At 41.6% G+C, this 16,254-nt stretch overlaps 1 protein-coding gene and 1 long non-coding RNA gene across 5 annotated transcripts in view; one reads left to right on the top strand and one right to left on the bottom strand.

The window, feature by feature from the left end:
* The first annotated feature begins 3,534 nt into the window (after positions 1–3,534).
* On the top strand, positions 3,535–4,489 carry LOC306904145. The gene is made up of 3 exons (XR_013787608.1): positions 3,535–4,071; positions 4,184–4,248; positions 4,387–4,489. It is a non-coding gene; the product is annotated as an uncharacterized lncRNA (long non-coding RNA).
* A 2,334-nt stretch (positions 4,490–6,823) lies between these two features.
* Positions 6,824–16,254, bottom strand: part of gtf2a1l (general transcription factor IIA, 1-like) — a 75,676-nt gene continuing 66,245 nt past the window's right edge. For 2 of the 4 annotated variants that reach the window (XM_079473853.1, XM_079473854.1), the window contains one exon: positions 6,824–7,292. In XM_079473853.1, the coding sequence (XP_079329979.1) occupies positions 7,185–7,292 (108 nt within the window). In that variant the 3' untranslated portion in view covers positions 6,824–7,184. The remainder of the gene's footprint in view (positions 7,293–16,254) is intronic. The other 2 variants (XM_079473858.1, XM_079473855.1) reach the window with 1 other exon arrangement.

Genomic DNA, 16,254 nt, shown 5'->3' with positions numbered 1-16,254 from the left:
TCCACCAAAGGGGGTCAAGCTTTCTCATACGTAGCACCTAAACTCTGGAACAGCCTCCCTGATATTATTCGAGGATCAGACACACTCGCCCAATTTAAATCTAGATTAAAAACGCATCTTTTCAGCCAAGCATTCACTTAATGCAAAATATGCTAAATAAACCACCAGGAGATGCTGACATTAGATATTATTTACTAGAATAATTGGATTTATTATATAAAACACCATGTAGTGTGTTTTACCGTTTCTTGGGTTTTTCGTTTTTCCCCTGTAAAGCTGCTTTGGAACAATGCAAATTGTGAAAGGCGCTATATAAATTAAATTGAATTGAATTGAATGAGGACATCAATGTATAAAGCCTGGTCTGGTTTTCCAAATGACCCAAAGATCCTCTTCAAGGCTACATCTTTTGCCCACCACCTTGTCTCTCTGATGGTAGAGATGTCTGTGTCGAGTATCCTGGCTACTTTGTTCCCACACATTCATTCTTTGATAGGATTCACGAATGAACACAGCAATGTCATTCATGAGGGAGAAGAGGGACCCACTGGATATGGCCATTTCAGTTGTGTCAGCCAGAACTAGGTTCAGCACATGTGCATAGCACCAAACATGTACCTGGTTTGGGGCTTTGGATGACAGGAGTGTGGAGAAGCCTCTGTACTTGCCTTGCATGTTTGATGCCCCATCTGTAGCATTACTGACACAGTTACTGATATCCAGATTAAAACGTTACATCACATCTGTCAGCATCTGGACAAAATATTGACCAGTGGATGCCTCACACTTAACCACTGCAAGAAGCCTTTCCTGAATTGCATCTGTAACATATCTCAGAATTACAGAGCATTGCTCATGGGACGTAATGTCTTGGGTTGTATCTATCTGCACAGAAAATATCACACTTTCAGCAACCTCTTTTGCAATGGTCTCCTGAATTAGACACTTCACTGTAGAAATTACAGTGTTCACAGTGGTTTTGGATAAAAATGTTACAGCAGCACCGCGACCCCTAGCCTGTGACATCTTTTTAATTTTTTCTATGCACTCAGTGAGATGTTCCTTCAAACATACATCATGTTTCCCTAGAAGAATGATGAGCTCTAGGAAGTTCCCGTGGTCAATGTTGTGGTCATCTAGAGTGTACGCTGCCACAGATTCCTGTCCTCTGTAGCTCAGTCCTCTCTTTCCTATGAACTTCACCACATCTACTACTCTTTCTAACACCTGCCGTCTCTTCCTCACTTGATCTCTGTGAGCCACAATTTGGGGACCATGTAGCAGGCTGGCTATATCTTATTTAGATGCCCTCAAAAAATATGCCTCAGCACAACCTCTGTGCATGTTGCTCCTTTCATGTTCCTCAACTCTTTGACTGATATGGTTCCAGTCCTGCATTCCAATTATGAAGTAAACATACTGCACAATACAGGGTATGGTTCTCTTCACAGTATGTAAGCCATTTTCTGTCCGTGCCATCTTTGTGTTTAAACACTCTCTGTACTGTCAGGTGTTTTGTCTTCTTCTGAGGGTGGTATGAAAAAAAACCTCTAGGCTGTGACTTTCTGACTTGGGGCGCTTAAAGTTATTCAAAGTTGAGCTGGAGTGGGTGTCTTTCTCTGATCTTGGTCTAAGCTCATCCTGAATAAACATGATGGAATGGATTTAAAAAAAACAGGTTTTATTTCAAGATAGCATGGAATAGATTATTTCACGAGTTCACATCTACATAAAATGAATACAATAAAAGGTTATGCTTATTTGGCGTGCTGTCCGAGAGGAGGGCTCAGAGTTCGGAGCACTCCCCGGTAGTGGTAAGAGTAGTAGATGGAACAAGAAGTGAGGAGATGGGGTGGAGGAGGGATGCTGATAAACTGTCAATGAACAGAGGTAGGTCTGCTGTGTATCTATACCTGGTCATTGAGTTGATTACTGATTGATCTCCACTTGTGCTAATTGGGTTAATTATCTGAACCTGCTCCTCCCAAACTTTGTTAAATAAAACTTCATATAATATGCTGTTATAACAGCATATTTTACAATTTATTCCATGCTGTTTTAAAATGAAGTTATTAATTAGGGTCAGTTGTGGCCTGGGGGTTAGAGCGTTGGGCTTGTGATCAGAAGGTTGCTGGTTCAAATCTCAGTGCCAGCAGGTCATGACTGAAGTGCTCTTGAGCAAGGCACCTTACCCCTGATTGCTCTGCAGTAATGTGTCACTGGAAAAAACTACTTGTAAGTCGCTTTGGATAAAAGCGTCTGCCAAATGAATAAATGTAAATGTAAATTATCTTAATATATGCAGTAAAAAATCTTACTGCACAAATAATACCACATCTAAATGAAAATACACCATTACAAATGTAACTTCTGTATTGAAAATCTTCAAAGTTTGTAAGCATTAACTGTAACGTTACCAACATTTTCAAAAGTAAAAGCAAAACATATTTCTTAATATTAGCTACTGCATGTGCCATTTTACAGCTAAAATTTTGAAGTTTAGCTGTTTTAACTACTGTAATCATTAAAAATGTAGCAACCTGAATATAACTTCCTAACATCATCCCTAGCAAGTAACTCTCTTTCTCCTCTCATGTTCCATACTTACTTGCCCTGTATCTGCCTGCGAGACCAGCTCATCTTTCTGTCCCTCATCACTGGTGGCATGTTGCTGCATAGCTGTTTGGCTCACTTCTTTACTGCTGATATTTTTTAACTGCGAGGTGCTGCTGCTGGCTGTACTGCTAAATATTTCTGTTAGTTTGCGACATTTAGTGGCTTCAGCATCTAAATTTCGCAATTTTTTCTCTCTCGCTTTCTCAGCCCCACCCTTTTCTTTCCTTTTTTTTTACCCGCGGACGCGTTATGCAGGGCTGGACTGGTAATCTGGCAAATGCCCGGTGGGCCGACGCACTTGGGGGCCGGTTGATATAAAATGTTTTTTTTTTATTTGCCAACGACCGGCCCATAAAGCAGGGACAGCAGCCCATTGGTTCATTATCCATACTGACACTGGGCTGGCCCAATCATCTCTTAGGGTTAGGGCTCCACCCCTCCCCCTCGGTTTCTTGTGTCAAATGCAGTCAGTGGGTCAGAGCCAGAAATCTGTGGATTTAGGATGGAGAAACAAAAGCGCAAGGGCAAGGGGGGTGCGGAGAAGTTGCGGGCCAAACAAATAAAAATTCTAGAGGTTGATGCCTCAACATGTGCAAAAATAACCGACATGTTAAGTGCTGTAGCTTCAGTTTCCAAGCCTATAGTAGCTTACTTGACGACATTTTGCAAAAACAGGTGAACATAGCACATGGAGGAGAGGTGACTAGCCATGGCGGAACCCAGGCAGAGGAGTGGGTGTCTGATAGTAAAGTCAAGGAGAGACAGAGTGAGCAGGAGAGTGAACTTGAAACTGTAAGCAGTGTTGGGCGCTACAAGCAGTGACGCTACTAGCTTAACTACATTTTTCAGTAGCGTGGTGGTAACGTCGCTGTTTTCTGAATCAAATAGCTTTTCAGTAGCGACGCTCTTTTGTTGATCAAGTAGTGCGGTAGCGTCCACACAAGCTAACGTTACATATTACCAAACATTTCTGAAGAACAAGTTCATATCGGAAACACAACTGCTAAGGATCACCGATCCTGGTCCAGTAAGTGACGCCACCACCATACAGGGACCGGCCGGTGACTTCGTGTTTTACGGTAAACAGCTTTTTGGTGCATTACTGCCACCTTCTGCTCCGGACGGTGACTTCACAGTGTGTGGGCCTGGTTGGGCCGCGGCGAAGATGATAATTTACCTAAATTAATGAATATTATAGTAACTATTATAGTATCGCTATTATAATGTCTGTCAGATTGTCACCTACTGCACTAGCCACTCAGTCAGCTAAAGTCAAATAACACAGCATAAGCTATTTTGCATTGTTTTTGTAGCTAGGTTAACAGAGTTAACTTATTCAATTGCAACTTCGGCTGATTATTCTAATGTTAACTAGCTTTTATAACATGGAGCACATTGTAATTGACAGAGTTGCAGAGAAGAGCAAGCTTCTGAGGAAACTGCTGTTATTGTAAGGTGGGTTGAGATTATTGATATTATTATAAAAATATTCATAATATTGTAGACTGAAAATGTGACTCGTTATTCTCTCTCTCTCTCTCTCTCTCTCTCTCTCTCTCTCTCTCAGGATGCCCTCACGTTTGTAGTTTGCTGTCTTTGATGTTCAGAGCACCATGGAGCCATTTCCACTAAGTAAGTATAAAATATGTGCAACCATCTCTCTACATTGTTATATATTAAAGATACTTGTATGGGGATCCTTTTTCTCATTCAGTTATCATTCTCATCTCTCTCTCTCTCTCTCTCTCTCTCTCTCTCTCTCTTTCTCAGGCTGCCCTCACTTTGTGTAGGCCCTACTCCACTGCCACCTTTGGTCACCACGGAGTCAGTCAAGAGAGAGTGAGTACACTGGTCCATGGCACTTAGTTCTCAGCTTTGTAGGGGTTTTTGGGAATGGAAAAGTAGAAATGCATATCTACAGGGTCCGCAAGGATGGTGTACTGGTTGGTTGTGTCCGACCGATTGTGGTGGGCCGGTCTGAGCAAAAATGCCAGAACACTTCCAGCACTTGGGTTTTGGTGTACATGTGGATCATCTACTGTCCAGTCATGTCAAAAATTACTGTACGAGTTAAACGCCACCGCAAAATTGTACCTGCGAAGGGGCAGCAATGGTGGAAAAATTTAATTTCAATCATGATACAATAATTTGAATTTATTCAATGATGACAATAAAATGTAGTTCCCTTTTGATAAACACTCGGTTGTGCTTCAGGCAGCTGATATGATGTAAATGATGTGTAAAATCACCCCATTTTATGGCCAAGGTCATTTAATGTAATTGGCATGCGCCATAGACTTTACGTAGCACGTCCAAACAGAATTCACTATCTTTGTCTTCAGGAAGCTTGCTGTCTGTGCTTGTTACTTGCCAATAAACTGTGTCATTTCACTGCAAATATCAAGTAGCGAAACAACTGAGAGACTGTGCCACCTTGCTGACAGATGTTCTAACGTATATCATCAATACCTCGCTGAGCCAGGCAGTCGTTCCCACATGTCTAAAACTAACCCACCATCATTCCAGTACCAAAAAAAGTCACCTGTGATCAGCCTGAACGACTACCTTCCTATAGCATTTACTCCAATCATGATGAAGTGCTTTGAGAGGTTAAGTCACATACCATATAAAGTCTTGCCTCCCTGACACGCTAGATCTATACCGTCAAAATCGATCTACAGTCAAACGCTGTCTCCTCCACCTGGCTCTGACTCACCTTAGACAGGGAGACTCCCATGTGAGAATTGACTTCAGCTCAGCATTCAACACAATAATCCCCCAACAACTCTAGGGCTCAACACATCCCTCTGTAATTTGACTTTTTAACTGGAAGACCTCAGTCAGTCTGTATCGGCAGCATCAACTCAACTGCCCCCATGCTGAGCACAGGAGCCCCACAAGGCTACACGCTGCTGACTCATGACTGCTCTGCCAAGTCTAGCTCCAACTGCATTGTCAAGTTTGCTGATGACACAACCGTGTTAGACCTCATCAGCAACAATGATGAAACATCCTACAAAGAGCAAGTCTCCACCACCTGAATCACTGTCTGGTATGGGAACTGCAGTGCAGCAGACCAAAAGACCCTACAGCGTGCAGTAAATGCAGCTGCAAAAATCTTCCCTCTCCCCTCCATTCCGGAAATCTTACTTTCACACTGCTCCAGCAAAGCCACCATCAATGTGAAGGATTCCAGCCACCCCCCCCACCGACAGTCTCTTCCGGCTCCTGCCATCAGGACGACGGTACAGGACCATCAGAGCCCACAACAGCTTTTTCCCCCAGGCCGTGAGAGCCCTCAAATCCAGCCAACTCTCAGAAAATAACCACCCACAACACAAGATCACTTCAACCCTTAACACTCATCGGACACGAAGTCAGGTCTATCGGCATTAATGCTGTCTGCCCTGTCATATGTTTCCTGCTCTTTATATCTTCATATACTTTTATTTTTCGTCATGTTTACAACCCTCATGTGCAATACGGAGTGCGCCACAGCGGATGAGTGGGCCTTACCAACCATCCACCTGTGGTAACACTATCTTTCCTCATCATGCACACTGGAAAGAATATGAAATCAACTAAACTTGCACTTTTTTTCATGTTCCCCTTTACACCTTTATAGATTTTCTTCCCTCGGGCGATCTTCATCTTGAACTGTTAAATGTTCTACCCACCATGCAATGATTAACTTTGTGCAATAATAACATGTGCAATACTAATTATAGCCACCTTGTAATACCCTTTTGTGTAGATTATATTCAGTAAACTGTATTTAGCCCATATTCTGTACATACAATAGTAAATTTGTATTTGTAAATACATATACACACATGCATACATATTATACTCTATATCTTTATCATATTTATCTATTATATTCTTTCATAGATTATCTTCATATTGTATTATACTTTGCAATAAAGCTCTTTCTGAGAAAATCTTTCTTTCTGAAATCCTGAGGTCATCAGGAATTGTAAGAAGTGTCTGGCAGCTGTCCTAGCAGCATTATCTGAAGGCACTTTGGGCATTTGTTTATGTAAGCCCACCAAATACAGAGCCAATCTAGAAACCTTTCTCCGTCATGGCAGTTAGAGGGAGTCACGGCCACAAACCTGGAGCCATTGAATACATGGTCAAGTGCTGTTTACTACATCTCTATTGGTGTAAACACGTAACAGTCAAATGACCTTCAAACAGTAATATTTGTTGAATTGTGCAATTTAATGTTAGTTTTTTTCAGAATACAGAAAAATAGTTGTCCACCGTTTCCAAAATAATAAAAATCATACTTATGGGAATAATAAATCTCCACATTTTCGTTAGCCAGAAATACCTTAATGATTAAACAGAACCTTTTATGCAAATGTTAAAGAGATTTCCAAAATAATTTCAGTAGTTAGTACAGTAACAAAAATCCTAATACAGTAACGAAGAAAATAACCACAATATTATTTTGGTTTAACATAATATTTCACTAAACATTTACGAAAAGCTAATTATTTTAATCTAATTAAGAAACTGGCTGCATCGAAAACTGAATAGTTTAACAGTCCAGCTACAGTACTTCACCATTCGGCCTCTCCAACCGCCTTAGAGAAAACATAGTCTTTCCCTCCATAACACATTACACCATCCTTCAAGTAAAACTTCCATCTGTTTTTGCTCCGATGAATCTGAAAAGAAAATATATATTTCGTTACATCCATTCATATATTATTTAGTACAAGTGTAATGCCTGCCTTTATTTATTATGTTATTGTTACAAGAAAATATTCATGGTGTAACAGTTTTCTCAAAGAGTTAAAAATATAATAATTCTTACACTATAATAATTTTTTATTGTAATAGCTTATTTTATTTTATTCCAGTTTTAAATAACCTACAACATGCAATGGATTCATTAGGAGGAAAACATTCCTACTTTGATTTTAATTAAAAATATACTTTCAGCTTTCACACTATGACAAGCTTTCTCACAAAATCCAAAGGATCATAATAATGTGTTGTTTTTATGTTTTGTACATCAGGTCATTATAGATATAACACGATGTCACTGGATAAATGCGACACTCAGTATGGCTGCTCCAACCCTCCACTAAAAAGAGGCAATCCCAGATCATTAAAAGGGCTTTTTACACTTGAAACTGTTAAGCCTGGTCTTTCTAAACATCAGCTAAAACGGAGTCTGGGGTTACCTATTTCACATTTCCCACTACTCATATTTTACCAGGGATTATGAGATATCCAGGTATTCATAACATAACGATTCACACTGCACTGTACTAAACCCTGGCTTAACATTCACATTTGCGGTGTTAATTTTCATGATTGTATAAATACAGCACAACGGCTTTTAAAGAGCTACTTGTCTGAGGAAAAATGCACATAGGAGCAAATTATATGAATATTTTTTAAACATGGAGAGATTTACTAAAGTCCCTGTATACCGTCTTCCTGTCCTCATCTCGTAAAATATGGGTTGTTTCTAAGAGATACCACAGGTGATGGTTCATTGCCATCTTTGATAACTCTTAGAAACTTGCTAATTTTCAGTGGCGCTGCTTAGCTGGCGATCACGGCTCAGATGTTGGTGTTACATTGTTACGTTTTCTTTTGTTATTATTTATTTGCTGTTTAAATTGTATTGAATTATTTGACACGGAGGACAGTTGTGTTAAGCCATGAGGATGTGTGCGAGATTTAAGCTGCTGGCACTGTTTGTTTGGAAGCTTGCGTGTCGAGACCTTGCAATGCGAAGTAGTGGGGTGGATGAGCGCTTGCTGTCGATTACCTATTTCAACAACTGTGGAATTATCCGAGGCAAGATGCGGATGAAGCATTTACATAAGAGGGCAGGGTAACCGTGTGGTATTAAAAGGTATTTCAATACTTTAAGTTGATCAATCAATTTAGAGAAAATTAAGGCCCTTAAAAAAGTATTAAAAGGTCTTAAATCCCATTTTCCAAGGTATTAAATTGTGTATTGTGGTGACCCACTAGTAAAGGATTAGACATTCACCAAGGGACTGTACCTTTAAGGGGGAGGGGTTGTGTTTTTGGTTGGTTCCGGGTTTACCGTGTGTGGAAGTACTCTGACTTGCCGTTTGTTTATTTATTGTTTTAAGTGGAGAGTAAAGTTGACTCGACGCATCTCCGTCTCTTGTCTCATCATTTATTGCACTCCACAATTGGTGACCCCGACGTGAGTTGGATACTTCTTTATTATGTCTCACAACGACGGTAGTGAAAATGCCGCTGCTAGCGGCGCGGTTAATGGCGGTGTTATCTGCGCAACCCCCATCAAGTTACCGGACTTTTAGCAGCATAACCCGCGGCCGTGGTTTCAGCACATCGAGGCACAGTTTCAGCACATCGAGGAATAATGCAGGACGTCACAAGGTATTTCCATGTTGTAGCGGCTTTAGATGCCTCGACGACAGCCAGGGCTATGGCGCTGTTAGAGGCTCCTCCGGTGGACGGCAAGTACGACGCACTTAAAGCATTCCTTTTGCAACTTTTTGAACTGTCGGAGCTGGAGAAAGCAGACCGCCTGCTGTCAGTGAACGGCCTTGGCGACGGCAAGCCGTCCGACTTTATGGAGAGAATGCTGGCTGTGCTGGGCACAGCAGATCCCTCATTCCTTTTCGCCCACATTTTCCTACGACAGCTTCCAGCATCTGTGCGCACCGCGCTGGCCAGTTCCTCACTCCCTTCCTCCAGAGACTACAGAGCGCTGGCTGTGGAGGCAGACAGGATTTTCCTCGCCAACCGGCAGCAGTTCGTTCATGCGCTGCTGCCACCCCAATACACGTCTGCCTCGTTTTACCCCCCAGAGGTCGACCCGGACACCGCAGCTGCTGTGACTGCCCACCGACAGCGTGAGGACGGGTGGTGTTATTACCATTCCAGGTTTGGGGCCAAGGCCAAGCAGTGTTGCCAACCTTGCAGTTTTGGAGCCCAGGGAAAAGCCAGGGCCGGCGCTCATTAACGGCTATGAGCGCTGGCCGTGACTGCAAGCTGTTATTCATCACTGACACCTTGTCTGGCCGGCAGCTGCTGGTTGACTCTGGGGCTCAGCGCAGCATCCTGCCGGCGATGCCTGTGGACACTATGGCTGGCGGGCATGGCCCCCCGATGGACGCTGCTAATGGCACACCTATGGCACAAGGTACGTGGAGGTGTGTTTCTGTGGCGTTTCGGCTGGGATTTCATCATGGCCGCCGTTTCTACATCGCTCCTGTGGGCAGATTTCCTCTGCGCTTACAGAATGTTGGTGGATGTTACAAACTGCCGCCTTATCGATGCCCTCTCCTGTTAAGCGTAGCCGTTATGGCCGTTTAGTCCGCCCCCTCTATGTTGACTTTTTAGGCATTGTTCTATCTTGGTTGCCTGTTCGGTCTGGCCCTGTTTGTATGGGTGAATTCTGGGGGAGCCTGTGTGGTGACCCACAAGTAAAGGATTAAACTGTCATGATTCCGCTATCATGTCATGTTTATTCTTGGTCTTGCAGCGGAGTCATGGCATAGCCTTAGGTTTTGTGTGAGAAAGACATGGCTTTGTTTTGATTCTGACATGCCAGGTGCTTTCTCGTGTCTCGTCAGTGTTTCCCGCCTTTTGTCTCGTTAGCCTTCCCATTAGTGTTCCATTACCTTCACCTGCCCCTTAGTAATTATCCTGTGTTTGTTCCCCTATTTAATGCCCTCTTGTCTATTGTCTTGTGCTCGTTTGTTGTACTTGTATGCCTGTACTTGTTACCCCGTCTTAGAAGCCTTGTCCTGAGAGAAGTATTTAAGTTTATCCTAGTCTTTGTGAGTGTTTGTTTAGCCTTAGTGTTTTAAAGTTGTGTTCTAGTTTAGTTTTCAGTTCATAGTATTAGTTATTGTGTACTGTCTTTTTACCCCCTCGAGGGTTTTTGTTTTCTGTTTATATATATTAAAGTCCTTGTTAACCCCTTCATCCCCGTTTCGCTGCCTGCAATTGGGTTCTCCTTGTCCATTCCTTCACATAAACATTCACCAAGGGACTGTACCTTTAAGGGAGAGGGGTTGTGTTTTTGGTTGGTTCCGGGTTTACCGTGTGTGGAAGTACTCTGACTTGCCGTTTGTTTATTTATTGTTTTAAGTGGAGAGTAAAGTTGACTCGACGCATCTCCGTCTCTTGTCTCATCATTTATTGCACTCCACAGTATCAACATTTCATATTTGACCAAAGTGGTCATATGTTAAAGTTTGCCTGAATGTAATCATTGTGTAGGCAAATATTGGGAAGTCCATTTGCAACCGGTTGTTAAACAACATCGTTGACTAAAGGGGAAATGCAAGTTTTATATTTCGTAATTTGGCAACATTTCTAAGGTGGAAAAAGGCTGTTTTTGTGACATTTGAGATGTGATTTCGAAATGATAGGTTGCTGTCAAATATAACGCCTAAATCTTTTACTGTATTTGTTGGGGTAACTGTACATCCTTCAATATGCAGGTTATAATCTGAAATATTCGGTTTACGTGTCTTTGGTCCAATAAGTAATATTTCAGTTTTATTAGAATTTAAAAGAAGGAAATTACAAGTCATCCAATGTTTTATATCATCGACGCTGTCACGATTGTCAGCTGGAGTGCCCATGAACTCCAGTAGAGGGCACTCCACTCAGAACTCCAATTCCCATAATCCCATGCTAACCACCACCAGGTGTCTTATATTACAGAAAATCACCACCAGATGATTCCCATTACCACCTCACTATATATACTGTGTTTGGACTCTCAATCTTTGCGAAGTCTTGTTTAGCCAGGCTGACATTTCCGAGCGTTTCCTTGTGTTGATTCCTTCCGTGTATTATCTTGGACTGTTGATTTGACTGTGATTCTCTGTTGCCTGCCTCGACCTCTGCCTGTTACTGTTGATGATTTTGGAAATTCCCTAACATACCTGACGCTGTTGTATGCCCTGCCTGTTTGACCATTCTCTTTGACGAAGGTTCAACAGCTGATCTACAGGGTCCATGACCGAGCTGGAAAGTTGCCATGCTGACCTTTGGGCGGGAACAGACATCTCAGTAAAGAGAGGGTACCGGGCTGCTGGATCCTGGTGTGGCGAAGTCTTCTGTAACGTGGAGTCAGAGATGTTCGGATCCAATTGCAGTTTTATTCAAAGAGAATGGTCAAACAGGCAGAGGTCATACAACAGCGTCAGCGTTTTCAGGTGCTTATTGTGCAACCCAAAAAAGAAGCTGCTCTCAACTTCCAAGACTTCAAACACAAACTTGAGAACACACATCCAGGTGATTCCCGACAAGAGAAATTTTGTTTTGATTTGGAATGAAGTAAGTTCAATATAAACATTTATTTTGAAAAATAGTTTTGATGTAGTAAACTACTTTTGCCATGTTGCTGTAGCTTAGCTTGCTTCATTTCCCAGGGGGGTAGCTTCAGTGTAGTGAAGTTTTATTTATTATTCAGTGCCAGTTTGCAATCTCTTTCCACGCAATTTTAAAGACCTCTTATTTGGTTCGTTTCCATTTGCACGATCACATTTTTTCTCTGACTTTTGTCAAAATTATTCTTTTGTAGTATTATTCGAGGGACAGATACGGTCTCTATATATTTGGAAGCAGAAACATTAATATCAGTTGAGTGGGAGGGACATAGAAAAAAGTTTGGACTTTCCGATGGGAGACTTCGTTCTCACCCTTCTGTATTACGTCACATTAATAAGAAGCTATCACAAACTAGATCATTTAGCTGTGCTATTTTACAATCAGTATATACTTAATGTTAGTTAAAGTGTTGCCAATATAACCAGTAACATTTACATTTTTACATTTAGTCAATTAGCAGACGCTTTTATCTAAAGCGACTTACTAAGAATTCAGGGAGCAATAAGCGATATGTCATACAAGAGCAATAGAACAATAGGTGCTAATACAAAGTTACTAGTTTCAACAAAAAAAGCTAGACCACTACCTGTTGAGAGAAAGAGGGTTAGTGTATTTTTTTGTCTGTATTTACAGAAGAGATGGGTTTTAATTAAACTCGATGAGATCTGAAAATGTATGTATATACCCTGGAGGGGGAAAAGGGGTGGTGTACGACAATGTATGCAGAGGAGGGGAAGTAGACAACAACTTTCCTCTGTTGTCTTTAAAAATGTACGGTCATTGAGAGAAAAAATAGAGGAGCTTCGTATTAACAACAGAGTGTGTTATGAATATTGTGAGGCGAGCCTTGTGGTGTTCACAGAGACATGGTTACACCAAAACATTCCTTATTCACTAGTTGAATTGGAAGGAAGCTCCCTGATTCGGTCAGACAGAACAGAGGCAGCCGGTAAGAGCAAAGGGGGAGGGGGCATTGGCATCTACTTCAGAGAGGACTGGTGTAAGCAGGAGTACGGGAGGCGGTATGTAACTCTGACTTAGAACTACTCTGTTTATTATTATGACCTGTTTACTTCCAAAGGGAGATTTGGAATATTGTAATTTGTGGGATATATGTTCCCCAGGATGGCAATGCTTCAAAGGCTGCAGCTCAAGTTGCTGAAGGTGTACAGCAGCAACTACACAAGACACCAGGGGCAACGGTTTTTATTTTGGGAGATTTTAATCAGTGCAAACTGGATCAAGTGCTCAATGGTTTCGATCAGTATTTTCAGTGTTTAACACGTGACAAAAATATTTCAGAAACAGAAGGAGCTTTATTACAAAGTACGTTTACACACACAAGAAATTTGACTTGGCGACAGGAGCTTAGTGCAGAAGAAAGTGTACACATGGTGCAAAATAGAATTAAATAAAAACAGTAATGCACTTTATACAACAAGTGAAAAGAATATAGACAAAAACAACATATAATTGTTAAAACCTATTGCTATTGCACCAGATGCTATGTCCAATGTGCAAGTGTGTGATATGATGGACAGTGTGTTGTAAGAGCTTTTAATTGTACAGGCTTGGTATAGCCTGTGAGGAAAAACTGTTCTTGGAGGTTCGGCAGGGGGGCACTAATAATCCTCTTAGCAGTCCTGACTGTTCGTTGTAGTCTCTTAGTGATGGTTGAGCACAGGACAGACTCAATGATGGCCGAGAACTGTGTGAGCAGCTCCTGTGGCATGTTGAATTTCTTAGCTCGCAAAGGAAGTACAACCTCTGCAGGGCTTTTTTAGCGATCGAGTCTATGTGAGTGTCCCACTTCAGGTCCTGAGAGATGGTGGTGCCCAGGAACCTGAATGACTCTTCTGCAGCCACAGTGTTGTTCATAATGGTGAGTCGGGGGCAGTACAGGAGGGGGGGTACTCCTGAAGTCCACGATAATCTCCACTGTTTTGAGCATGAAGAGCTCCGGGTTGTTGTGATTGCACCAGACAGCCAGCTCTCCAACTTCCTGTCTGTAAGCAGACTCGTCTCCATTGTGGATGAGGGTGATGATGGTGGTGTCATCTGCAAATGTCATGAGCTTGACAGACGAGTATTTTGCATTGCAATCATTTGTACACAGGGAGAAGAGCAGTGGGGAGAGCACGCATCCCTGAGGGGACAAGTGCAGATTTTGAGAGTCCTGGATGTGAGTTTACCCAGCTTCATTAGTTGCTGCCTGTCTTTTAGGAAGTTAGTGATCCATTGACAGATTGAAGTGGGCACGAAGAGCTCGTTCATTTTGTCTGAGAGAAGGTCAGGCATGATGGTATTAAAGGCCGAACTGACGTCCACATCTGAAGTCTATCAAGGTGTTGCAGAACATAATGCAGCCCAATGTTGACTGCATCATCAACAGACCTGTTTGCTCTGTAGGCAAACTGAAGTGGATGCAGCAAGGGTCAAGTGATGTCCTACTAGTAGGCCAGGAACAGTCTCTCAAACGACTTCAGAATCACAGACGTGAGAGTGACAGGTTTTGGGGGACCGGAATGATATCTGGAGCGTTGCACATATCCTAACAGAAACTGATATATTAAGTCACAGTCTCTGTGAGCTCATCCAGATTGGAGGCTGCAGTTTCAAAGGCACTCCAATCAGTGCAGTTGAAACAGATTTGTAAATCCTACTGTGCTTCATTATTCCATCTTTTTACAGTCTTTATTGCAGGTTTCGCTGTTGGAACTAGACAGTGATCAAAGAGCCCCAAAGATACTCGTGGGATAGAGTGATATGCATCCTTAATAGTCGTGTAACAGTGATCCAATATATTTATCTCTCTGGTGGGACATGTAATGTGCTGTTTGTTTTTTCTGAAGTCCATAGTCAACACAGCCATCTACCAGGAAACTTAAGAGCACTTCATGCTTCCTTCTGCTGACAAGCTTTATGGAGTTAATTATTTAATTTTGCAGTAGGACTTGTCACCTCCCCACACTGCCAAAGGTACCAAAAGCTGGTTCAATGACCATGGTGGTACTGTGCTTGATGGGCCAGCAAGCCCACCTGACCTGAACCCCATAGAGAATCTATGAGGTATTGCCAAGAGGAAGATGATAGACACCAGACCCAACAATGCAGATGACCTGAAGGCCACTATCAAAGCAACATTTCACCTGAGCAGTGGCACAGGCTGATTGCCTCCATGCCACACCGCATTGATGCAGTAATTCATGCAAAGTGAGGCCCAACCGAGTATTGAGTGCATAGAAATGAACATACCTTTCAGAAGCCTGACATTTCAGTTTAAAATATCCTTTTTTTATTGATCAAACGTAATATTCTAACACTGAAGACACTGAATTTTGGGTTTTCATTATCTGTAAGCCATAATCATCACAATTCTAAGTAATAAAGGCTTGAAATATTTCACTCTGTGTGTAATGAATCTATATAATATATGGGTTTCATTTTCTGAAATGAGTGACAAAAAATATGGACCTTTTTCATTATATTCAAATTGTTTTAGATGTAACTGTACATATATTAGAAACATCAGGTCAGGGCAGATTGATTGTTTTCTCTTTTGCTGTGACAGGCAGACACATATTGTGCAGCTAACACAGCACACCTTGTGTTCTCCCAACAGATATTCCAGTTTCTCAAGGTTTGACAGACTTTCAAATGATTTTTTACATAAAGCATTGTCCGTATATCGCTGTATTTTGTGCATTCTGTTGGAAAGAGGACTTCCGTCTCAATTTTGTGGACGGTGTGGACACAGTCTCTTGTACTGTGTCAGCCATGTTTGTCTGTGTTTTGCAGAGACTTGCCCATCTAGCAAGAACTGATTCTGGTTTATTGACGGTTTAATTTCATCGAAGCCATTGCTCATATACTGTTAGGTTTAGGGTTGTTTTCTTAATGTTTTGCATTCTAAGTCAAACCACTTTTCATCTTTTGGTGTTTACTAAAATTAATTCCTTTCTTTTTCAAGTCAGTTTTACATGCTGCTTTTTGTGATTGATTTCATTTGTAGCCAAGTGGATGTCATCTTTAGTTGTTTCAAATGTTTTATTAATAAATGTATTGATGATTAGTCTGCATTTTGATATACACTGCCCAAAAAAATAAAGGGAACACCCAAATCACACTACATTAGATCTCAAGGAACAAAATATCCAGCTTAAATATCTTCACTTACATACTTTGCATAACTTGCGAGAACAAAATAATGTGAGTGGTCAATGAAAGACAAAATTATAAACACATTCAGGGCAGGAATTA

Source organism: Barbatula barbatula (genome assembly GCF_947034865.1).
Source record: "Barbatula barbatula genome assembly, chromosome: 14".
Taxonomy (NCBI): Eukaryota; Metazoa; Chordata; class Actinopteri; order Cypriniformes; family Nemacheilidae; genus Barbatula; species Barbatula barbatula.
Note: the sequence above shows the minus strand (reverse complement) of the source record. Positions and strands in the feature narration are given on the sequence as shown.